This window comes from Pelophylax lessonae (assembly GCF_965119305.1).
Source record: "Pelophylax lessonae genome assembly, chromosome: 11".
Lineage (NCBI taxonomy): Eukaryota > Metazoa > Chordata > Amphibia > Anura > Ranidae > Pelophylax > Pelophylax lessonae.
The window spans coordinates 77,012,922-77,038,761 of NC_138778.1; the positions used below are offsets into that span (position 1 = coordinate 77,012,922).

The 25,840-nt window shown below is 44.6% G+C and overlaps 1 protein-coding gene across 1 annotated transcript in view; it reads left to right on the forward strand.

Annotated features, from left to right (window-relative positions):
- Positions 1-25,840, forward strand: part of CDR2L (cerebellar degeneration related protein 2 like) — a 297,936-nt gene that overhangs the window by 55,407 nt on the left and 216,689 nt on the right. The window contains exon 5 of the mRNA XM_082271608.1: positions 19,769-20,039. Coding sequence (XP_082127734.1) covers positions 19,769-20,039 — 271 coding nt within the window. The remainder of the gene's footprint in view (positions 1-19,768; positions 20,040-25,840) is intronic.

Below are 25,840 nucleotides of genomic sequence, written 5' to 3' on the forward strand. Positions count from 1 at the left end.
CTTCCTTTAAGATCCCCAGCACACATAATACCAGTGCTTCCAATTCCAGGCAGTGACGATGGCCTCATCCGTCTGCATCCGGACCCAGGCCTTCAGGGCAAGGTAAGAAAAAGCCCTGGGCCCAGAAATCAGCCAAGTCTTCCTATAAGCCCTCTCAATGATGGGGCGCCCCCACTTGCCTGGGTGGGGGGAAGGCTCCTACAGTTCTCAGGGGCATGGGTGGAGTTAATTCAAGACAACTGGGTTGTCTCCACCATTTCACAGGGATACAAGCTGGATTTTCGGGTGTTCCCGCATCCTTGGTTTGTGAGGTCAAGTATACCAACAGATCCCCTAAAAGGAAGATCTCTCTTTAAGGCATTGGACCAGCTTAGAGCTCAGAGGGTGATAACCGAGGTTCCAGAAAACGAAAGGTGCAAGGGTTTATACTCAAACCTATTCATAATCCCCAAACCAAACAGGGATGTGAGACCTATTTTTGATCTCAAGACTCTGAATCAGTTTCTGATCATTCGTTCTTTTCACATGGAATCAATTTGTTCAGTCATAGCCTCCCTACAGGGAAAGGAATTTCTAGCATCCATAGACTTAAAGGATGCATATCTTCATGTGCCTATATTTCAGACCCATCAAAGGTTCTTTCCTTTTACGATAGGAAACCATAATTTCCAGTTTGTGGCCCTGCCCTTCGGGTTGGCCACAGCTCCAGTGGTGTTCACAAAGATCCTAGCTCCAGTATTGGTTGTTCTAAGGTCCCGAGGGATATCTGTGATAGGATATCTGGGTGATCTATTACTAATAGATTGATCATCGTCGGCTCTAAGCCGAAATATCGTTCAGACAGTACATTTTTTGGAACGTCTGGGTTGGATAATGAACTTAGCAAAGTCAGCATTAAAGCCAGTCCAGCATCTGGAATATCTGGGGCTTCTTGTCAAAACGGTGCAGACAAAGGTATTCTTGCCAGCAAGAATGGTCTCAGACCTGAAGGGTTGGGTTCGGTCTATAGAAAGACTGAGGTATCCGTCTATACGTCTTTGCATGATGTTACTGGGAAAGATGGTGTATACCTTTCAAGGCAATTCCTTATGCTCAATTCCATGCCAGACCCTTGCAGAACAACATTCTGTCTGCGTGGAATGGAAAAATGTAGTCCTTGGACTGGTCCATATCTCTGCTACCAAGAGTACGACAGAGTCTGTATTGGTGGTTGTTGACCAGAAATCTGGAGAGGGGGAAATCCTTTTTTCCAGTGACCTGGAAGGTAGTGACTACAGATGCCAGTCTCTCCAGCTGGGGAGCGTTTCTGGAGGAAGTTACTGTCCAAGGGAAATGGTCTTGGGTAGAGAGTCGTCTCCCCATCAACATTTTGGAAATTCGTGCAGTCAGTCGGGCTCTGAAATTCTGGACGCTCAAACTTCCGGGTCACCCTGACAGGGTGCAATCTGACAATGCCACAGCCGTGGCTTATGTCAACCATCAAGGAGGCACAAGGAGTTTATCAGTCCAGAAAGAGGTGGATATTATCCTGTCCTGGGCAGAGAAGTTTTTGCCATGCCTGACAGCAGTGTTCATTCCAGGAATTGAGAACTGGCAGGCAGATTTTTTGAGCCGTCAACAGATGTTTCCGGGGGAATGGTCATTACATCCTGAGATTTTTCAATTGATCTGTCTACGCTGGGGGGTCCCAGACTTAGATCTGTTGGCATTCAGGTTCAACAAGTTGGGGAGATTTGTGTTCAAGACCAGGGATCTACTCGCAGTCGGAGTGTATGCTTTGGTGACTCCTTGGGAGGAGTATTCCCTGATTTATGCCTTTCCTCCAGTACAGCTGATATTGCGTTTGTTGCGCAGGATCCAGCTGGAGGGTAAATCAGTAATTCTGGTAGCTCCGGCTTGGCCGAGGAGGATTTGGTATGCACAAATCCAGAGGTTGGCAGTGACGAGGCCTTGGGTTCTTCCATCGTGTCCGGACTTAGTCTCTCAAGGTCTGATATTCCACCCTGCTGTTCAGTCTCTAAATTTGACGGCTTGGCTATTGAAGCCTTAGTCTTGGAAGAGCAGGGTGTATCTGGCCCCACAGTTCATACACTGATAAATGCCAGGAAGCCAATCTTTAGGAATATTACAGTGTCTGGAAATCCTGCCAGGTGTGAAGCCAGGAAATGGCATCCCCACACATATATTATCAGGAGAGTTCTATCCTTGCTGCAAGCAGGGGTAGATATGAAATTAGCCCTGAGCATGATTAAAGGGCAGATTTCAGCCCAATCGTTTTTTTTCCCAGGAACCGATCGCTTCCCATTCGTTGGTTCAAACCTTCGTCCTGGGAATATTGCGTTTGCTTCCACAAGTGAAGCCACCATTGTGTCCTTGGGACCTAAGTTTGGTATTGGCAGTTTTGCAAAAACAGCCTTCTGAACCTCTGGGGCAGGTTCCTCTGGTTCTTTTGACTAGAAAACTTTTTTTTTTTTTTTTTATTGTAATAACTTCGACTAGAAGGGTATCAGAACTAGCAGCTCTTTCTTGTAAACAGCCGTTCTTGATATTTTATCAAGACAGGGTGATTTTACGTCCTCAGCCAGATTCTTTGCCCAAGGTAGTGTCCGCCTTTCATTTGAATCAGGACATTATACTACCTTCTTTTTTTCCAGATCCTCACTCAGAGGAAAAGTTATTGCATTCTCTTGATGTAATGCGTGCACTTAAATTTTATTTACAGGAAACAGCTCAGATTCGTAAAACTGAGTGCTTGTTTGTGCTGCCAGAAGGCCCCAGAAAGGGGTTGGCAGCATCTAAATCTATGATTTCTTGTTGGATTCGCCAGGTTATTACCCAGGTGTATGGTTTAGTAGGAAAGGTTCCACCTTTTCCTGTAAACGCACATTCTACCAGAGGAGTAGGTGCCACTTGGGCACATCGCCATCAAGCCTCTATGGCTCAGATTAGCAATGCCGCGACCTGGTCGTCGGTGCATACGTTCACTCGTTTCTATTGAGTGGATGTTGGGACCCAGGAGGAGTCTCCTTTTGGCCGCAGTGTGCTGCAGGCGGTGGTGTAATCCTTCTTTTGGGGTCAGATGGCGGTATTTTGTTGGTGTCCCCCTCCCCTCAGATGCATTGCTTTGGGACGTCCCATATGTTATGATTTATGGCTCTGTCCCGTGATGTATGAAAAGAAAAATAGATTTTTAATTCATACTTTACTGGCAGTGCATGCCTTAATATTTGAAACACAGGATATTGTCTTACACATATAAGTTTAAGGATGTAGTGGGTTATTGTTTTTTTTTTTTTTTTTTTTTCTCCTTAACAGGCCAGGGGAAGTACTGGCAAGTGCGCGTTATATCATTTTGAAATATACTGAATTGTTTTATATACGGACTTATTGAACTTTCCTCCTATATACACAATGTGGGAGGGGAGATCGGTAAGATAAGGGAATAAATGAGAAGATATGTGAGTTTGTTTGTTTTTTGTGATGTGGCTGCATGCACATGCCTGGGTAAGTACTGGCAGTGCATGCCTTAATATTTGAAACACAGGATATTTTCTTACACATATACGTTTAAGGATGTAGTGGGTTATTGTTTTTTTTTTTCTCTCTCTTTATCTTTTCTTCTCCTCTCTTCTCTCTTTTATGAAATTGTCTCATGTATTATGATAATTTGGTGCAATGGTAAATATGCCCATGAATATGTAATGTTCCACGTGTTTTGTGTTTATGTTGTTTTATTTAATAAGAAAATGATAATAAAGATGTTAAATTAAAAAAAAAAAAAATTCATACCTGTAAAATCCATTTCTTGAAGTACATCACGGGACACAGAGGTCCCTCCCCTCGTCTATAGGGTATTTTATTGCTTGCTACAAAGCTGAGGTATTTCCTGTGTGGGAGGGGTTATATAGGGGGTCATCAACTCTGATTGATTGCCAGTGTCCTTCACCTATAGGTGGCTATATAACCCATATGTTATGATTTATGGCTCTGTGTCCAATGGTGTACTTCAAGAAATGTATTTTACAGGTACAGTAAGAATGATTTAAAAATCATTTTTTTTCACTTTCTGCTATATAACATTCCCAAAAAAAAGTAAAAATCTATTTTTTTCATCCTTTTAAGCCAATTTGTATTCGGATACATATTTTTGGTAAAAAAAAAAATCGCAATAAGCGTATTTTGATTGGTTTGCATAAAAGTTATTGCGTCTACAAACAAGGGGAAAAATGTATGTAATTTTTATTTATTTATTTATCGTCCATCGACAGATGCAGCCTCATCTTCATTAGCTGAGTGGGTTATGCTGCCACCTGCAGCAGTAGTCTAGGCAGTACTTTAGTACAAAGCTTTTTAACATGTACATGCCCACGGGGCTGTCCCTCCAGGCATAACCCCCACTGCCACAGCCCAGCACATCAGTTTGTTTCTGCCTAGAGAAGGAGTAGGACCTAGGTTTACTGCTGGGACTCTGGTCTCAGTTTTTTATTTCTTTTGAAAGTATTTTTCTTTTATTTCTCTTTACTCACTGGCTAGCTAGTGTTCAGGGAAGTATTTTCCTGGTGATCTACAAGCAACGATGCTGGCTGAGGCTTCGCCCTGGATAATCTAGATAGCTATGGTCCCCCCAGTCTGGCCTACGAGTGTGAGCAGGTTATAGTTCCGACCTAGGCATAGCCACGGCAGTCCACCTTTTCCAGAGGGGGCCGAGCTTGCGAGCGGATGCCTCGCTGGGACGTGACGACCTGGAACGCCCTGAGTGGCAGCGTACCCCTCGGCTGGCAGCACCCCCACTTCGGGTGGGAGGCAGTCTGCCCGAAGCGGAGCCCACCCAGTCCATGGTATGGTGAGTAAATGTGTACCCCCTTTGCCCCTGCTGGCCTTGGGGGGATGTGGGCACTCTACTGGGGATAATGGGATTTGTGCCTCACAAAAGATCCCCCTGGCCTGCTCCGTGCCCGGTCTGTGTGTCCTTCCCTCCCCCCTTCCCTGTCTCTGTGGTGGCTGTGTGTCTGGAGTGCTCTGGCGCTCTGGGGGGGGGGGGGGTTACATGGTACTTTGGGCTTGGTCCCTGTTGTGGTTCCTAAGGCCTTCATGTGTTGGTCCCTAGCTGCATGGTTCGCCGTGGGCGCCGCCATCTTAAGTGTGGGCAATGTGACCTTTTTTACCCCCATAGACTTGTATTGGGGAACGATTTTCCCTGTAGCTTCCTATTGTTTTGTATGGGAACCCATCTTTGTGTAGCCCTGGTGCTATGTTCAGCAGTGTAACCTTATTCAGGCCTCATCACTTCCTTTGCAGTCATTTCCTGCTGCTGAGCCGAGGTCACTTCCTGCCTTTTTCACCATGCTGTGGAAGATCCAGGAGGCCGGTTTGTCTGAGGTGGTACAGTACTTGGGGTCCCTGTGGGCATATCCTTGTACTTTCTGCTGACAATCTGGTTTACAGGGGTTCCCTACAGACCACAGCGATCAATGGTGGATACCGCGATCAGCGCTCTTAAAGCATCAGTACATCGTGAATATTTTGAAAATTGCATTATGGAGTCCCAAACTGTGAAATCACCCTCAGACCCACTCTGTGCGACTCCCGGACAGTCCGGATCGCAGTCGCTGGCCGCGATTTCAGCAGCCCTAGAAAGCCTGGCGACTAAAGTTGATTTAGTCATGAAAACGGTTGATAGCCGAAAATGGCCACTGCCTTCTCCATCTCTGAGGTATCCTCTGATTCAGAGGCTGATGAGGTCGCCCCGGATGCCCCCCTACCTGAGGGGTCCCTGTCCTTGCAGTCAGATGGTGAAGACGACCTTTTTTGAACACGCCTTAGTGGAAGCCCTGATTATTTCAGTGCGGGATACTTTAAAATTGGCTGATGAGTCCACGCCAGCAGAGATGTGGTTGGCTTCTGGTTCCCAGAAGTCTGCAAAAGCTGACAGGGTTTCCCCTTGTCCCGACACCTTTTACGATATTGTGAATGACCAATGGCAGCGCGTTAGGCACATGTTAGTGGTGCCTAAATTCTTTAAATGCTGGTACCCTTTTGCTGAAAAGGTTTCCAACCGTTGGACGGTGCCACCTAAAGTGGACCATCTTGTTTCCAGATTAAACAAATCTACCCTTGTGAGAACAATATTCCAAAAGGCCGCGCTTGGTCACACCTTAATAAGTGTAATCAGCCAAATAGACTATTAACACATAAATCAGTCAATTAAAATTGATATAATAATTGAGGCAGCCAGCACATAGGATATGATTGGAATCCACCAGAAATAAATAAATAAATAAAAAGTGCAACGCCAATGATAGGTGTAACTTTAAATATGCACAAACTATATGCCCACCATGAAGGACATACAGATAAGGACATAAGAACAGCACCACGCAGTCCGTACTAATAACACAAAAGATTCTCAGCTTAAAGGATGTAATAGGCCAGTCCTTAAATTGAATAAGTAGAGCGAAGCAGAAGTCCTTTCAGTGAATAGATGTTAGGAGAAAGGAATGGAGATTGATGAAAAAAGTCCCACTCCCAGAGTTAGATCCGAGCCCTCTGATAGCTCCACCACTGTGCTTCACACACCAAGAGTGCTTACTGGAACTAGTGGACCCTCACATAGATGAGCGGTCAAACGAGCAAGTGGTAAGAATTTCACAGGGTCAGCGGCTTAGCAGCAATCATCCGACTTGTCACAACCCCCAATGGGATTAAATGCCAGGTAGAAAAGTTGCTCAAGAATCTCCACCAATGATCATCTCTCATACAAGCAAACCTCATCTGAGTAATGGTTTTGCACAGGGTAGCCCAGATCCTTCTCTTCTTGGGTCCCTGGTTAGAGCTCCTGGCCCCTCCCTCCTATTGAGTTCCCCAACAGCATGCAGATTGCTATGGGGCCACTTGAGCTGCAGCTCCATGCATCCATTCAAATTCTTGATATTCAAATATTCCAGGGACATCAGCGATTTCTCCGCTTTGCGGTGGTAGAGAAGCATTTGGTCTCGCCTCGGCTCCAAGAGTTTTTACCAAGGTCCTAGCCCCTTTGCTAGCCTTGTTACGTCGGGGAGGTATTTCCATTGTGGGATATCTGGACGATCTCCTGTTGCGAGCAGTCTCCCATTCGGATCTGCTGGACAACGTTTCTATCACCATTCAGACCCTTCAAGAATTCGGGTGGACGATCAATGTCACTTAATCTAACCTGACACCGTACGTGTGGGTCAGTTATCTGGGGCTGATCCTCGACTCTGCTCTGGTGAGGGTCTTCCTTCCCTTGGACAAGCTTCAGAAGTTGCAAAGCGCGGTCCGGTTGCTGATGGAGGCCGATCAGTCCTCCTTGCGGGGCTTGCATGAGGGCCCTGGGTCTGATGGTCTCGACCTTCGAATCTGTCCCATTTGCTCAGGCTCAAATGAGACCGTTGTAGAAAGATATTCTGTCAAAATGGAACAGAGATCCTCGGTCACTGGACCAGAAGATTCAGTTAAGCCATCTCACAAAGTCGGGTCTCTATTGGTGGCTCCAGTCACCTGTCCTGTGCCAAGGCAAGTCCTTCCTGTCGGTGTTTTGGACAGTGGTCACCATGGGCGCCAGCCTGTGAGGCTGGGGTGGAGTGCTGGGGAAGTTCTGTGCCCAGGGGACTTGGGCGTTGGAAGATCTTCCTTGCCCATCAATATTCAGGAGCTGAGAGTGATCAAGCTCTGCCTGCTTTCCTGGACAAGTCGGTTACGCGGCTCTCCTATTCGGGTCCAGTTGGACAATGCCACGGCCGTGGCTTACATCAATCATCGAGGGGGCATCAGAAGTGCCCTGGTGGCCAAGGAGGTGGCCGAGATTCTAGTGAGGGGGGAACACAATGTTTTGGCTCTTTCCGCAGTCCACATCCCGGGTGTGGAGTATTGGCAGGCAGATTACCTGAATCGTCAGGTGTTGGATCAGGAGGAGTGGTCCCTGTATCCGGAGGTGTTTCATCTCCTGTGTGCTCGGTGGGGGACTCCGGAGGTAGACCTGTTTGCGTTTCGTCTCAACAGGAAAGTTCATAGGTTTGTGGCCAGGTCTCGGGATCCTCTGGCCGAACCCACAGACATATATATGCCTTCCCTCCGCTCATTCTCCTGCCGAGATTTCTTCACAGGGAAGCGATGGAAGGCATTCTGATCGTTCTGGTGGCACCAGACTGGACCCGGTGGTCTTAGTACACAGGACTGGTAAAATTGGTCATGGATCCTCCATGGCGTCTTCCTCTGCAGGAAGACCTTCTATCTCAAGGACCAATCTTCCATCCTGCTTTACGGGTGCTGGCCTTAACGGCTTGACTGTTGAAAGCAAGGTGTTGAGGGATAGAGGTCTCTCTGATTCGGTGATTCCTACCCTTTTGCAGGCCAGGAAGTCAACATCTAGGAAGATCTTCCATTGTACGTGGAAATCATACATTTCATGGTGTGAATCGCTGCAGCTTCACCCTCGCTTGTTCTCTATAGCTATGGTTTTGCCCTTTTTTACAAAAAGGGGATGAGCAGCACTTGGCGTTGGGCACTATCAAGGGCCAGGTGTCGGCCTTAGCTATTTACTTCCAACGTCCGTTGGCTACTATTAGTTTGATTGGCACTTTCATTCAGGAGGTGCATCATCTGGCTCCTCCGTGGAGATCCCCGTTACCGCTGTGGCATCTTAATCTGGTTTTGTCTGTTCTTCAAAAGCCTTCTTTTGAGAATATTAGGGAGATTTCTCTGCTTTCTTTGTCACAGAAATTTGCCTTCCTAGTGGCTATCACTTCTACTCGCTGAGTCTCTGAGTTGGCGGCGCTGTCCTTTCGTTCGACTTATTTGGTGGTCCACAGGGATAAAGTGGTCGTCCGACCTAATCTGTCTTTTATTCCTAAGGTGGTTTCAGATATTCACCTGAATGAAGACATTTTGTTGCCTTCCTTGTGTCCTCAGCCTAAACATCCCAAAGAAGTTGCCTTGCACTCTCTGGATGTGGTTCGAACGATAAGGGTTTATCTGACGGTTACTGAGTCCTTCAGGAAGTCGGACTCTCTCTTTGTCATTCCAGACGGTCCTCGCAAAGGTTTGGCTGCATCCACTGCTACCATTTCGAGATGGATCAGGCAGACGGTTGTTCAGTCTTATTCACTCAAGGGTCGGGTTCCTCCTTTCCCTGTGAAGGCGTATTCTACTAGAGCGCTGAGTACCTCTTGGGCTTTTTGCCACCAGGCCTCTGTTATACAAGTTTGTCTGTGCACACCTTTACCAAATTTTACAAGGTGAATTTGTTGGCCTCTTCGGATGCCTCTTTTGGCCGCAAGGTTTTGCAGGCTGCTGTTTCATAAGAGAATGTTTTTTTATTATTCTCTTAGGGGTCTTTTGCCCGGGTGAGCTCCCTGTTGCCTGGTTGGCTATGTTTAGCCTCTTGGAGTTGACATTACTGTCTGGTTGCGTTTTTGCCACCCCTCATGCCTGTACTGCTTTGGGATGTCCAATTCAGCTCATAAGGATGAGGCTGCGTCTGTCGATGTGAAACCAGTGTTGCAGCGCTGCTTAAAATAAATAAAATTAATAAAAAGTATATGTGCAAATATAGCAATAAATATGACCCAGGGGTATGCAAATTCCTCAAGTTGCTAAAACCACTGATCATATAAAAAATTGATACATAAATGAATATTCATCAGACATAAACATCAAAGTGCTAGTGACTTGTGCATAATTGTGCAAAGAAACAATTCATAAATGTCCATTCAAGGGCTGGTGATTCCTCTGTGTAATCAATTGGGGTGTGCTCCCCCTTGTGGTATTATACTCACCACAACACGCTAGGTCATCAGCTGTTTTAGTAATCCGTGGCAGCTTGCCTTGCCAGTGCTGTAAGCATGGATCCTTCTCTGGTCCTGCTTGCTTCATATGTCCTCATATGTCCTCAGGTATAAATAAAGGCCAGACATAGTGAAGTACGTTTCATCAGATTTATTCAAACAAACAAACTAATACTTACAAACAAACATGGATTAAAAGCAACATGTAGATTCGGCTCGGTGGTTGCTGCTCACGCAGCGTGCGCCTCACCGACCGGAAGTGACGTCAGGTCCGCTCAGCCAATCGCTAGACGCGTTTCGCCGTCCAATCACGGCTTCCTCTGTAGCTGACGTGCCGAGCGTCCTGGGACCTTTTTATACACTCATTAGCATAAGACACTCCTCTCCTACGATCGTTGCCGTTCGTAAGATCGCATCTTTCCTTCTTGTATATTACATTAACTATGTGAATATGCGTCTGTCGATGGACGATAGAGAAAATACGATTTTTGTAAGATCTTACCGTAAAATCTTTTTCTCTGATGTTGATCGACAGATGCAGCACCCGCCCCTCTGATTGGGGATGGTTCTTTTGTCTTCACTGCTTGCAACTAAACTGATGTGCTGGGCTGTGGCAGTGGGTATTATGCCTAGAGGGACAGCCCCGTGGACGTGTATATGTTAAAAGCTTTGTACTAATGTACTGCCTAGACTACTGCAGGTGGCAGCATAACCCACTCAGCTCATGAAGATGTGGCTGCATCTGTCGATGGACGATAGAGAAAAAGATTTTACGGTAAGATCTTACAAAAATCCTATTTTTTTACTAGTAATGGCAGCGATCTGCAAATTATAGCTGGACTGCGACATTGTGGCAGACAGATCGGACCCCTAACTTACATTTTTGACACTTTTGGGAGTACCAGTGACATTACTAAAGTAATCAGTGATAAAAATATGCACTGTTACTGTAATAATGACACTAGCAGGGAAGGGGTTAACCTAGGGGTGATCAAAGGGTTAAATTGTGAGCCTAGGGGAGTGTTTTCTAACTGTGGGGGAATGGACTTGTGAAATGATCATAGAGACCTGTGATTCTATATAGAAGGATTACAGGCGCTCAGTGATTATTTCAGAGAGAAGAAAGGTCAGCTGTGTTTACAACAGCTGACCTTCCTCTCCCAGCGGGGAGCGATTGCAGATAGCTGGTGGCAATCTGTGCGGTCTGTCCCATGCATCGGCATCCCCGCTGCCTAGTGGGGGTGAGAGCGCGCCACTGGCGGCGCACGCTTTCCCCCTGGAGCGCTCCAGTGGATTGCCGTACAGGTACAGCGATTTGCGCGGCCGAACCAGGCTGCCGCAGTATATATGCGGTGGGCGGTCGGCAAATTGTTAAAGTGATTTTAAAGTCTTGTTTTTTTTTTTTTTATTTAAAAATAACAAACATGTTATACTTACCTGCTCTGTGCAGTGGTTTTGCACTTCTGCCTTTAGAATCACTTGAAAACTGAAGTTTATAGTTATATTGGACCAGTTAGGACCAATGAAAGTATGTTTGTGCCATACCTGTGAGATCCTTGTGGAAGCTGAAAATCACTATAGTAGACAATGTAGGCACTATGACCGTTATTGCTGCTAGCTTTAGGGTCCTGTCCAAGTGGTTATCCTGCTGGATTGTGAACACAATGAATGCTAAGCATTCTTTGATTGGGCAAGGTGGAGATTGTGACATCACCACCCTGCCTCCTCACCTCATCAGAGAACACTCTGCATTTGGTGAGAAAATGCCAAATGTTTCCTGGATTTCAGCTGTGCTGAGCAAGCAATCTACTGTGTTTAAAAACATATATATATCCGCTCTATGGATGTGTGATTCCAAAATATCTGCAGCTGCTGTCCACCCAGTGCTATTACACCTGAAAAAAATGCAATTATAGTAATACAGCGCTTCCCAATAAAACATATAAATATAATGTGCTCAAAAAAATTAATTATATATAAAAAAAAACGACTACAAAATCTTTCAAAAGTTCTCATATAAAGCGCTCAAGTACTCCTAACTGCATTAACCACTTGCCGACCGTCGCACGACTATTTACTGCGGCGGTCTGCCCCTCACAGGCAAAGCGACGTAGTACTACGTCACTAGCTTGTGAGGGTCTAGGGAGCGAGCGCGCGCCACCGGAGGCGCGGTCACAAACCCCCCCCCGATGTCCCCCGGTCACTCGCGATCGTCCGTTAGAGCGGGAGAAAGGCAGGCGGCTAATAAAAACAAGCCGCCTGTCATTCTCCCCTGTGTAAAAATAGTGATCATACGGTTCTACTATGTAGGACCGTTGATCACTGTTCCTACACCTCAACCCACAGCCATTCACAGTTAGAATCACGCCCCTAGGGACACACATAACCCCTCCCTCTCAAACAAAGTTAACCCCTTCACTGCCAGTGTCATTTTACAGTAACAGTGTATATGTATAGCACTGATTACTATAGTAATGTCACTGGTAACCCCAAAAGTGTCAAAAATGTCAGTCAAGGGTCCGATCTGTCTGCTGCAATGTCGCAGTACCGCAAAAAAAATCGCAGATCGCCGCCATTACGCGTTAAAAAAAAACAACAAAAATCTTTCCCTTTGTTAGTAAACGCAATAACTTTTGCGCAAACCAATCAAAATACGCTTTTTGCAATTTTTTTTTTACCAAACATATGTAGAATAAAACAAATTGGCCGAAAATGTTAAAAAATTTTGATTTTTACATTTTTTTTGGGGGGGAATTTCATATAAAAAAATGTGAAAAATATTGTTGTTTTTGCAAAATTTACGCTCTTTTTTTGTTTATAGCGCATGATCAAAAAATCGCACAGGTGATCAAATACCACCAAAAGAAAGCTCTGTTTGTGGAGAAAAAAAGGACATCAAATTCGTTTAGGTACAGCGTCGCACGACCGCGCAATTGTCCGTTAAAGTCACGCAGTGCCGAATCGCAAAGTAGGCCCTGGTCAGGAAGGGGGTAAAATTTTTCGGGGCTTAAGTGGTTAATAAGGTGCTGAAGTGCTTCATGTAAACATGCTGTGAAGTGTGCCACACTCCCCTCTCGTATCACCACTCACCAGAGAGAATGGACCCACAGCTTTTTCAGTCTGGGGGCCAACCAAACTTGTATCTGATGTTGTGGATATCAGGCCTCTTGGCGTCTTGATCGGGTCTCACCAAAAATACTCTTGGAGTGGCTTTAATATCCTCCAAGCTCAATAAAACATAATAGCGCTCATAGTGAAGTACTGTAAAATTAATGTTTATTTGCGCAACACTACAGTGTTTACCGGCTTCCATGGAGATCCCACAGGTATGGCACATACATGCTTACATTGGTCCAAACTGGATGATTTTGGAATGAGTGTAATTTCTTAAACTAAAACCACTTTTACTTTTAGAAACTTGTAAATTTGAGAAAACATTTTCATCCTGCTCTTCAAATTTTCCCATCACTGCTGTTGAAAATGGACATTGATTTGACCCAACTAATGTTTTGAAAATGGAATGCACTTTCCTGAAACCAAAGTTTCTGTACACAATTCTTCTACTGTATGGGCATCTTAACTCTCCTGTAACATAAACCCTAACTCTCCCATTAACCCTAAAACTAATCTTTGTACTAATGCTTCTTTTTACCTAAAACTAACTTTCATACTAATACAAAAATAAAAAACTGAGTAGCAGGAAGATGTTCTCAAGCCAGACTGAGTCAGTCGGCGAGACTCAAGTAGGGGACGTGCCACACGGTCAAGGGTGACCGGGAACCCTACGCAACCAGAGGTGCAAGTACCAATATGGTGTGGGGGTGGAGGGACATAGAATTCCCTCCCGGAATGGTTGCAATGAAGGGGCTCACAGGGATTTTCGTGCAGACAAAAACTTTATTGGTGAAGATGCACACACAGAAAAAGACATGAAAATCTCATCAATAAAAAGGTGTGGAAACTCATCAGGTTGACTGATAGACCCTTAAGACCCCTGCGGGTGTCAGGATAACACAGACAGCAAAATCACACGCTATTGTCCCCACCCACCTAGTCCCGCTGAGGCACTGTAGTTGGCAGGCTTGGTGTGATTTGTCTGAATCAGACCTCTAATCACTCTCAAAAGCCTGAGCAACTGTGCTATATGCCAGGCAGTGAACAAACTGGGGGCCCTATGGAGAGAACACCTGGGCATGCCCGTCTGATAAATGTGGAAACTGTTTGGTAAATAGCTGAGTATGTGACCAAAATTCATCAGGAAGTCACAAAAGGTAGACAAAGTGTTGCATCATGATCTCATGAAGTATAGAGCAAAAGGGCGAACTTCCAGTGATGTAAGTCTAGTCTCCTGGCTGGAAACCTCCAGAGAGACCTGGCCCCATAGGGCAGTGCAAAGTGTGGTATACTGGAGGGATCGTGGCTTAACCAGCCGAGTTGCTTAAACAGCAATGTTTGTAAAGGATAGTCTCCAAAATGAGATCCCCAGAATTTGGGGAGGGGACAGCAAAATTGCCCCTAATTGCGGCTGAACGCCGGAGATCAAGACTTGCTGGCTAACTGTTCAGGATATGGCAGTGCTGGGCCATCACAAATGTTAGTGATAGTGTATCTGCATCGATAAAGTCCAGGTCGGACCTGTGGCTGGAGTTGCTAGGGGTTCCCGGGGTGTGGTGTAGCGACCTTACTGAACAGGTAATCCAATGTTGGATATGAATATAGGAAAGTTTAGGTCTTACCAGACATCCCCCGTTCTCATCTATGTGGTCAAAGATGAAGTACCTCGCTCCGCACTCAGGTCCCAGTCATGGGTGGCAGATGCAGATCGTGGCTTGTCTGACCGTACAAGGGTCTTGCTGCTGCCAGTCGCAGATAGCCTTAACCGCCAAAGAGCTGTTGAGACAGACTCGATTCCGTATCAGGAAGTATTCCTGATAGTCTTTCCGGGTCGCGGTGAGGATGTTTCAGCCAGTCAAGCGTGATCTCGTGCTGGGGACGGAAGGTGGGTGGGGCGTCAGCATGTGATGTTGACGCGTTTCGCGTGCTTACGCACGCTTTCTCAGGACGTCATTACGTTCTCCGGGCTTTGTTTATATAGGCTGTATCCTTAGTTACGTCGATCAGCAATTAGGTGCTCCAGGAGACGTCCGGACTGAGGCCATCTAGTGGTGTTGGCATGGTACTTCTTCCAGAGTACCGTTGCAGTACAATCTAGTTTTGTTCCCGATGTCGGTCACAGCTGACCATTAAAAACCTGGCGGTGAATGATTGTAAAATCAGTGCAGGGGGGAAGAAGAGAGGGGCCCCCCATGTCACAGAAACTGGATCTTGGTGACGTGTGTCCTGCTTAGCAGCAAAATGCATAAAAACATAGATATAACAAAAGTAAAGGAATTCTTTCCATATAGATGTGATTATACATTTAAGCAAACACATATTCCCTATGTGGGCTGGCATGGGCAAGGTTACAACTAAGGTGCAGAGCATAACAGTAGCGGCAGAGTGCTGTATTATATACTCTGCTCTTTGGCCCATTCCATTCTGGTTATTGGGTACTGGATACTCAGTACTGTAGTATGAATACTAGTGTCGAGGTTAATATTGGATTCTAATTTAGTCCCACCCAGTTATTGGCTGCAAGGGACGGTGGGCGAGCAGGCCCTAGTGTCTGGATTGCTTAGCAAGTTTTAGTATGGGTACCAGCACCCTATCATGGGTATGCCGAGGGCGGTGTTAGTAATTAGGGGTCCAGGAAAACCTTAAGGCTAAGCTCATTATTGAGCCCAAACGGTGTGAGTGTGGAGAGCCGGAAAATCCAGGCTTTTTCCTCACGCAGGAGTACTTTGTCATAGTCACCCCTACGGGATGAAATATTAAGGGCCCAGAATCCCTTTACCTTCAAACCCCTGGGGTTACCTCCATGATTTTCGATGAAATGCTGTGCAAGCGGGGTATCCTCCTTAAGCCTTATGCTTTTTAGATGTTCCCCTATCCTGATTCTCAGTGTCCTCTTTGTTTTGCCTATGTAGTGTTTGCCACATGGGCAGGTAATCTGGTATAGGAGTTTGTGCAGTTGCGTTTCAGTCTTATGAATTGGCCGACTGGGATACCTTTCTTTAGAGCGGTGGGATGTGGGCTGTCAGCTCTCAGGAGGGTATTTGCAGCCGTTTGCTTCCTAAAGGTGGAAGTAACTAACCTAACATTTTCCAAATTTATGTTGAGGTCAAGGAATGAGATACATTGTTTGTCCCAGGTGTAGGTGAGGTGAATATTTCGGGGATTATTGTTAAGTTCTGTCATGAACTCTTGGAGCTGTGCTACTGTGCCGTTCCAGACTAGTAGCACATCGTCTATGTACCTAAGCCACGTGGATGCATGGCTCTGGTACATAGACGAGGTGTACACAGTCTCCTCCTCCCACAGGCCCAGGTGTAGGCAGGCATAAGAGGGTGCCCATGGTGCCCCCATAGCTGTGCCTCTGATTTGTCTGACTTCCCTAGCGAATTTAAGTTTTTCATTCAGTTCAATCATGACTTTTGGGAAGGGGTTCTCCTTAAGTTTATTGTAGGTAGATTTGTCTGAGAGAAGTCTATTTGCTTCCTTTTCATAGGTAGCCTCAGAGAGCAGGACCACATTGCCGCCCTTGTCACTCTTTTTGATTACTAGCCCCTTGGCTTCTTTTAACTCTTTTAGGGCAGTTCTTTCATCACTAGTTAGATTATCTGGCGACGACCACTCCCAACACACCTTTTTAAGGTCTTCTTCAACAAGGGTGGCAAATACATTTAGCCACTTGTTGTTTCTAAACTTTGGCATTGTGGTTGATCGTATACGAATGTTGGCCTTTCTAAGGTCTGGGGTAACATCTATGGGTTCATCGTCACTAGATTTGTTTTCATCAAGTAGCGAAGTCAGAATTTCTATGGCCTCCTGGTCATTGGGTCCTAACTCCTGTTGGTCACTGGCTGTAGTTACGTCCGTGGAGTGAAGTAATCTGTAGTAGACTTTTCTTAGAAAGAGACATACGTCTTTGTATACTTCAAAGTGATCCATTTTGTCCACTGGTGAGAAGGAGAGTCCCTTCTCCAGTAGATTAATGTGTCTCTGATCCATAGGAAAATCAGACAGGTTGATTACTTTTTGGTCCTTAGAGTCAGTCGAGGGAGCTAGAGTGGGAGTAGAAATTAAATTTAGATTTAAATTTAGATTTTGCATGGGCTCGGCGGGGGCCAGTGTGTTATTTTGTTGTCCTATCTCCGCTTCCCGTACCGGGTTCTCCGTTCCCCGGTCTCTACTCTTTCTCCTCCTCTTGCCTCTCCTCTTCCTCTTCCTCTCCCCCCCGCTTTTTTGGTTGTCTTTTTTAGAATACCCTTTATGGCCGTGGGGGGATTGTTGGGGTCTCCCTGTGTGTCTTGTCCTAAAAAAAACACCGACATGGACTTTATCGATGCAGATACACTATCACTAACATTTGTGATGGCCCAGCACTGCCATATCCTGAACAGTTAGCCAGCAAGTCTTGATCAGCCGCAATTAGGGGCAATTTTGCTGTCCCCTCCCCAAATTCTGGGGATCTCATTTTGGAGACTATCCTTTACAAACATTGCTGTTTAAGCAACTCGGCTGGTTAAGCCACGATCCCTCCAGTATGCCACACTTTGCACTGCCCTATGGGGCCAGGTCTCTCTGGAGGTTTCCAGCCAGGAGACTAGACTTACATCACTGGAAGTTCGCCCTTTTGCTCTATACTTCATGAGATCATGATGCAACACTTTGTCTACCTTTTGTGACTTCCTGATGACTTTTGGTCACATACTCAGCTATTTACCAAACAGTTTCCACATTTATCAGACGGGCATGCCCAGGTGTTCTCTCCATAGGGCCCCCAGTTTGTTCACTGCCTGGCATATAGCACAGTTGCTCAGGCTTTTGAGAGTGATTAGAGGTCTGATTCAGACAAATCACACCAAGCCTGCCAACTACAGTGCCTCAGCGGGACTAGGTGGGTGGGAACAATAGCGTGTGATTTTGCTGTCTGTGTTATCCTGACACCCGCAGGGGTCTTCAGGGTCTATCAGTCAACCTGATGAGTTTCCACACCTTTTTATTGATGAGATTTTCATGTCTTTTTCTGTGTGTGCATCTTCACCAATAAAGTTTTTGTCTGCACAAAAATCCCTGTGAGCCCCTTCGTTGCAACCATTCCGGGAGGGAATTCTATGTCCCTCCACCCCCACACCATATTGGTAACTTTCATACTAACCATTCTGGTTACCGTAAAACTAACCCTCACACTCACTGCCCCTGTTACACCAACCCCGACCCTCACTGTATCCCTAAAAATAACACCTACCCTAAATCTGCCTGTAACCCTAACACTAAACATCACACTTACCCTCCATGTAACACCAACACTTACCTCCATATACAGTAAACCCCCGCTCCATCGCTGTTCAGTTTTTGCGGTCCCGATATATTGCGTTTTTTTTGTAATGTTATTTTACTATATAAATCATTAAAAATGAAATATTTTTGTGTTTTCCATAGCTCTTGCTATGTCTCTCAGCATATTTTATGTGTTTAACCACTTTACCACTAGAGGATTTTGCTGTCTTACGTCTGGGTCACTTTTTGCGATTCGGCACTGTGCGAATTTAACTAACAATTGCGCGGTCGTGCGACGCTGTACCCAAACGAAATTTGCGTCCTTTTTTTCCCACAAACAGGGCTTTCTTTTGGTGGTATTTGATCACCTGTGCGATTTTTTTTTTTTTGCGCTATAAACAAAAAAAGAGCGTTTATCTTGAAAAAATAACAATATTTTTAACATTTTTTTATATGAAATTCCCCCCAAAAAAATGTAAAAATCAAATTTTTTTTTACATTTTTGGCCAATTTGTTTTATGCTACCTATGTTTGGTAAAAAAAATCACAATAAGCGTATTTTGATTGGTTTGCGCAAAAGTTATTGCGTTTACTAACAAAGGGAAAGATTTCTGTCATTTTTGGTGTTTTTTTTTTTAACGCGTAATGGCGGCGATCTGCGATTTTTTTTGCGGGACTGCGACATTGTGGCAGACAGATCGGACCCTTGACTGACATTTTTGACACTTTTGGGGGTACCAGTGACATTACTGGTACTGGTAATCAGTGCTATATATATGCACTGTTACTGTAAAAATGACACTGGCAGGGAAGGGGTTCATTTTATTGGAGAGGGAGGGGTTAATGTATGCCTGGTGCTTACTAACGCGTGCCTGTCACTTAGGAGATCCGCCCGCTTGTGTTTACACAAGCAGACGGATCTCCACACTCGATTTCCCGACGATCGGGAGGTAGGTCTACATCGCCAGACGATAACTAACCACTTTGCCGCAGTAGGCTCAATGTGAGCAGACGGAAAGTGGTTAAATGAGTTTCTATTGTTTTAAAAGTGTGTTTAAAGACCTTAAAATGCTTTTACACGTACAGTGACAGTAAAAAAAAACATGCCTACAATGCATTTTATTAGGGTTTTTCTATTTTGCGGATTTTCACTTTTCGCGGCTGGGTGGGGAACGTAACCCCCGCAATGGAGGGGGGTTCACTGTATAAGTTTACACTAGCTTCATCCTCTGAAGAGCGATTTGTGTTGTATCACTTTAAAAAGGGTGTTTGACACAACCGGTGAATGTGTCGCATTCAACAGGTGGTACTGCCTGTTGAATGTGACTAGGGGTGGTATAAGTTTTGCAAGTTTGTACCAGCGTCTGCTGCCTTTGCAGCTTAAGGAGAAGTGGTTTGTTGTTACCACCCCCACACTCCCCACCCACAACTCCCTCTCAAACGCAAGTGTAACCGAGGCCTACCACCAACTCTTCTCATGTGTCCAGATCTCTCAGCAAGGTTGGTTGGTCCAGTGTTTCAGTGTAGGCTTCATTTAAACATTTTCTCAGACCTACATTATTTTTTTAATTCTTTATCCATAGGTATGAAGACTCATTCAGCCTGCATGCGTCATGCCTGGATCTGTCTCAGAAGCCTTTGCAGAGGGAAAATGAGCATTTGCAGAGTGCAGTAAGTGCTCTTCGAGCCCAGGTGGCACAGGAACGCCAGAGGAAGGAGAAGGCAGAGCGGGAGTACCAGGCAGTGCTGCAAGAGTATACCGATCTGGAACAAAGGGCCTTTGAGATGGAAAACTGCAGATTACGCATTAAAGAGCTGGAGAATGAACTGCAGGAATTGCAGCAGATGAAGCAGGTGAGGATTGTGTCATGACCAATATGCATGCATGGAAGTAAAGACAAGGGGTTTTGTTTTCTAAAGGCAAAACGGCTGTTCACATTACAACGGAATTTTCCCTTAGGTTGGTGAATGTGGTGAAAATTCACTTTTCAAAGAATACCCAAGAACAAGCAAGGAAAATTATTAGAAAGCATTATTTCTTGTATGTGATTGGATGATGAAAGTCGCGAGAGCTTCACCTCAGTCATTGAACTAATGGAAAATTCCCTTGAAAAGTGAACAGCCTATTTGCCTTTAAGAAAAAAAAACTCTAATGCCTTTTTTTAAACTGATTAAAAGAAATATTTCTATACTGTCAACCAGACTTTTCATCTCAATATCCATCCAGTGCAGGACCGAAATAAAGGGAAGAAGCCTATTGGTTTATCTTGGCAGCACAACTTTTTAAATTTTAGACACTTTTCAAAATGGGACCAACTTACAGTGTATATATATATATATATATATATATATATATTTATACAGTATCCCACGAAAGTGAGTACACCCCTCACGTTTTTGTACATGTTTTATTATATCCTTTTATGTTACAAAAAATTACACTTTGCTACAATGTAAAGTAGTGAGTGTACAGCTTATATAACAGTGTAAATTTTCTGTCCCTCAAAATAACCCAACACAGCCATTAAAGCGGAGTTCCACCCATATTTGCTAGTTACTATTACTCACGCACCCACCCGAAGTGCAGCCCTAAATGGATATTCATTTTTTTTTTTAATTATGTCTAAATATCTTTATTTTAAATGTGTCAGCAGCACTTCCGGTCCTGGCCGCCTAGGTGATGTCGTCATCAGGCAATTCCCTTAGACTCCTGGGATATCGATGTCATCGATCCCAGGAGTCCAAGAGAATCGCCTGATTCTCTTTTGATTGACAGTCAGATTGCAATCAGAAAACTGCGCCGCACAGTGTCATCACTGCGCAGGTGCAAGATCGGGAGGTGCATGCTGGGTAGCCAGCTGCACCTAATCCCAGAAATAGACACGAGCGGGCTTCAGATACCCAGAACTGCGATGGCCCCTGCCTGCTTCCGAGATCAGGTCATTTTTTACAGATTAAAAAAAAACACACATAGTTACATTTGCAACAGTATCCAGATAGTAATGTACAATCTGTGTCAATCATGGGGGTGCTTTTAGATAAAAACTGATTATGGTAACTGGAGCTCTGCTTTAATGTCTAAACCGCTGGCAACACAAGTGAGTACACCCCTAAGTGAACGTGTCCAAATTGGGCCTAATTAGCCATTTTACCTCCCCGGTGTCATGTGATTTTTTAGTGTTACAAGGTCTCAGGAATGGGGAGCAGGTCTGTTAAATTTGGTGTTATCGCTCTGACTCTCTCATGCTGGTCACTGGGAGTTCAACATGGCACCTCATGGCAAAGAACTCCCTGAGGATCTGAAAACAAGAATTGTTGCTCTATATAAAGATGACCTAGGCTAAAAGAAGATTGTCAAGACCCTGAAACTGAGCTGCGGCACAGTGGCCAATACCATACAGCGGTTTAATAGGACAGGTCCCACTCAGAACAGGCCTCTCCATGGTCGACCAAAGAAGTTGATTGCATGTGCTCAGCATCATATCCAGAGTTTCTTTGGGAAATAGACGTATGTGTGCTGCCAGCATTGCTGCAGAGGTTTAAAGGGTGGGGCGTCAGCCTGTCAGCGCTTATACCATACACCGCACACTGTATCAAATTGGTCTGCATGGCTGTTGTCCCAGAAGGAAGTCTCTTCTAAAGATGATGCACAGAAAAGCCTGCAAACAGTTTGGTGAAGACAAGCAGACTAAGGACATGGATTACTGGAACCATGTCCTGTGGTCTGATGAGACCAAGATAAAGGTATTTGGTTCAGATGGTGTCAAGCGTGTGTGGCGGAAACCAGGTGAGGAGTACAAAGACAAGTGTGTTTTGCCTATGGTCAAGCGTGGTGGTGGGAGTGTCATGGTCCCACACTGGGGAGCTACAGTTCCTTGAGGGAACCATGAATACCAACATGTACTGTGACATACTGAAGCAGAGCATGATCCCCTTTCTTCTGAGACTGGGCCGAAGGGCAGTATTTCAACATGATAACGACCCCAAACACACCTCCAAGATGACCACTGCCTTGCTAAAGAAGTTAAAGGGTAAAGGTGATGCTGGCCAAGCATGTCTCCAGACCTAAACCCTATTGAGCATCTGTGGGGCATCCTCAAATGGAAGGTGGAGGAGCACAAGGTCTTTAACATCCACCAGCTCTGTGATGTCGTCATGGAGGAGTGGAAGAGGACTCCAGTGGCAAACAGTGAAGCTCTGGTGAACTCCATGCCCAAGACCAAGCGGGTTAAGGCAGGGCTGGAAAATAATGGTGGCCACACAAAATATTGACACTTTAGACCCAATTTGGACAGTTCCACTTAGGGGTGTACTCACTTTTGTTGCCTGCGGTTTAGATATTAATGGCTGTGTGTTGAGTTATTTTGAGGGGACAGCAAATTTACACTGTTATACAAGCTGTACACTCACTACTTTACATTGAAGCAAAGTGTCATTTCTTCAGTGTTGTCACATGAAAAGATATAATAAAATATTTACAAAAATGTAAGGAGTGTATTTACTTCTGTGAGATACTGTGTGTGTGTGTATGTATATATATATATATATACACACACACACAAATGTTTTGCCTTTTGCTATTTTAAGCTGAACGGGTTGTTTTACAACACATATACTTGAAAGTAATTTTTATTTTCTTATTTTTATGGTCGCTTTGCTACTCCAATTTTTTATTATATTTCAGGTTTGTAAATCCCCAAGTCTATGCCCAGCACAGCAATTAGCCTTCTTGTTGAATGATTTCCAAAATAAATATGTATTGTGAAATAAGCCACGTAGATGTTGTATTGTTCTCGTTCAGTCTCGGCAATCTGCATAGAATTTCAAGTGAGGACCTGCAACCAGTGTTATATATTACTAATCAGAAAGTGGGTCATACAAAGTATATGTAATAAGTAGATGTGTTTGCACATGCATACGTGTGTGTGTGTGTGTGTGTGTGTGTGTAGGTGCTTTTAACAGTCAGTTGCAACAGTTTTGCAGACATTCTTAATTGATTTATCGTTGTACTTGTAATGGCTAAAAACACACATACACTTACAAAAGCCCAACTTTAGCCAATTAATTGTTCATAAAATGACCACAAACATTATAAATCCACTTAATGTGCACCAAATGCCTTGAAAATCCAGATATAAGCTTGTAAAAGTAGATGTGACACCATATGAGTAATAAAAAAGGTGTGTACATCTAATTTGGAATAAAATCACATGTATACACTAACAGCACTATAGGTTATTATAAGCATAACATGTTTAAAATACAATAGTGAATGAGAGAGTCCAGCCAACCTCAGCATCACTGGCAAGAAAGTCCCAAAGTGGTATATCTGAACAGTTCATAAAGTTGTCATGCACCACCACCACCACACCGGCGTGCCCCCCAAGAAGTGCCCACGTACCTCAATTAGGGGGAAAAAAACGCTAATATATATATATATATATATATATATATACAAAGTGGTAGGGCTTCAAAACACAGAACGACTCCGGATCTCCACATGGATGGTAACTGGATCACTCCTTACAAATACCATGTGAAATGCAAATAAATAATGAGCTCATAGTGTGAATCCATAAACACACTGAAGTTTATTGAAAAACAAAGCCCCACAATATATGCACTCACAATGATAAAATGTGTACAAGTTCATCAAAATTTCCCAATCCGGGCTACCTGTAGGTCATCACCGTCCCGCTATGTAGCCGAGGCCACGGCTCAAACACCGCCACCAGACTTCCAGGTGTCGGTTTGACGTCAGGCGTCCGGAACGTCACGTTGCTATGGTCACCGCGTGGACACGTCAGACCGACACCCGGAAGTCTGGTGGCAGTGTTTGAGCCGCGGCCTCGGCTACATAGCGGGACGGTGATGACCTACAGGTAGCTCAGATTGGGAAATTTTGATAAACTTGTACACATTTTATCATTGTGAGTGCATATATTGTGGGGCTTTGTTTTTCAATAAACTTCAGTGTGTTTATGGATTCACACTATGAGCTCATTATTTATTTGCATGTCACATGGTATTTGTGAGGAGTGATCCAGTTACCATCCCTGTGGAGATCTGGAGTCGTTCTGTGATTTGAAGCCCTACCACTGTGTATATATATATATATATATACATATATATATATTGGTGTTTTATCCCCCTAATTGAGGTACGTGGGCACTTCTTGGGGGGCACGCCGGTGTGGTGGTGGTGCATGACAACTTTATGAACTGTTCAGATATACTTTGGGACTTTCTTGCCAGTTATGCTGTGGTTGGCTGGACTCTCTCATTCACTATTGTATTTTAAACATGTTATGCTTATAATATCCTATAGCGCTGTTAGTGTATACATGTGATTTTATTCCAAATTAGATGCACACACCTTTTTATTGTTTTATTGTTTATAACAGCAGCTGAGGTTGTTTTGATTTTACATCAATTTTATCTGGTACATTTATTGTATGGTTTTCTTATTGTGATTATATCACTGAGCACCTTAGCGCCGAGTGGGTGAGATAGACAGGCATCCCTTTGAGGTGTACATGCCAGTTTCCTTACTCGTTTTTTTGGGACACCATATGAGTGCTATGCATAGCCTGGTAGAGCTGTGTGTCCACCCACTAGAGGCTGCCTGCTGAAAACTACAAGGGTATACAAGACCAAACACCCTGCATAAGCTGAGACAGCAGCAGTAACTGATCTTCTTACAGGAAACACATGCATAAAGAAATAGTATAGAAGTTGTGTGTTGCTGGATCGATGCACAAATATGGAAAAAATGCACAAAACAAATGCACAAAGTATATCAAGATTTAAGGTTGAATATATTTTATTAACACATTTTTAGAAGGTGACAGACAGTCACTCAGAGTTCAAATGCACATGAACATTATTAGCAAAGAAATAAGTACATAGCAATAAAAAAAAAAAAAAAAAAAAATCTCAAGAAGGGTTAATATCAACAGAAGAGCACTGGTTTAAGGATAAACATTAGGGATGCACCGAATATTCGGCGGCCGAACATTATTCGGCCGAAAATAGAAAAAATAGCACTTTCGGTGTTCGGCCGAATAAGTCAAAAGGCCGAATAATTTTGTGCCGAACAATAGGGCTGAACGATAGTCGATATGATATCGACTATCGTTCTGTGGCCGTAGGCTATATTCATATCGCCGAGGTCACGATATTTACAGGGGGAAGGGACTCGGAGGAGGACAGGAGGACTCACAGACTTCCGTGGAGCCGGGACACTTCAGCGGTGAGCATACATACATTACTCACTCGTGCACTGCAGCCCGCCCCACACATTCAGTGAGTCTTACTCTCCTCCCTAGTTTTTTCAATGGCACATTCAGGAAGCCAATCACGCCGTGATTAGCTGCACAGCGAACCAATCACGCGTGCCTGCACACCTGATTGGTTCCGCTGTGCCGCTACTCACGGCGTGATTGGCTTCCTGAATGTGCCATTGAAAAAACTAGGGAGGAGAGTAAGACTCACTGAATGTGTGGGGCGGGCTGCAGTGCACGAGTGAGTAATGTATGTATGCGGCTGTGCTCCTTTCCAGGCTCCTACTAGTCAACCTCCAGCCTCCTACTACCACCACTATGAGAGACTGTCACTATAATCTGATCGAGTCCACACTGACACTGACTGACTGTC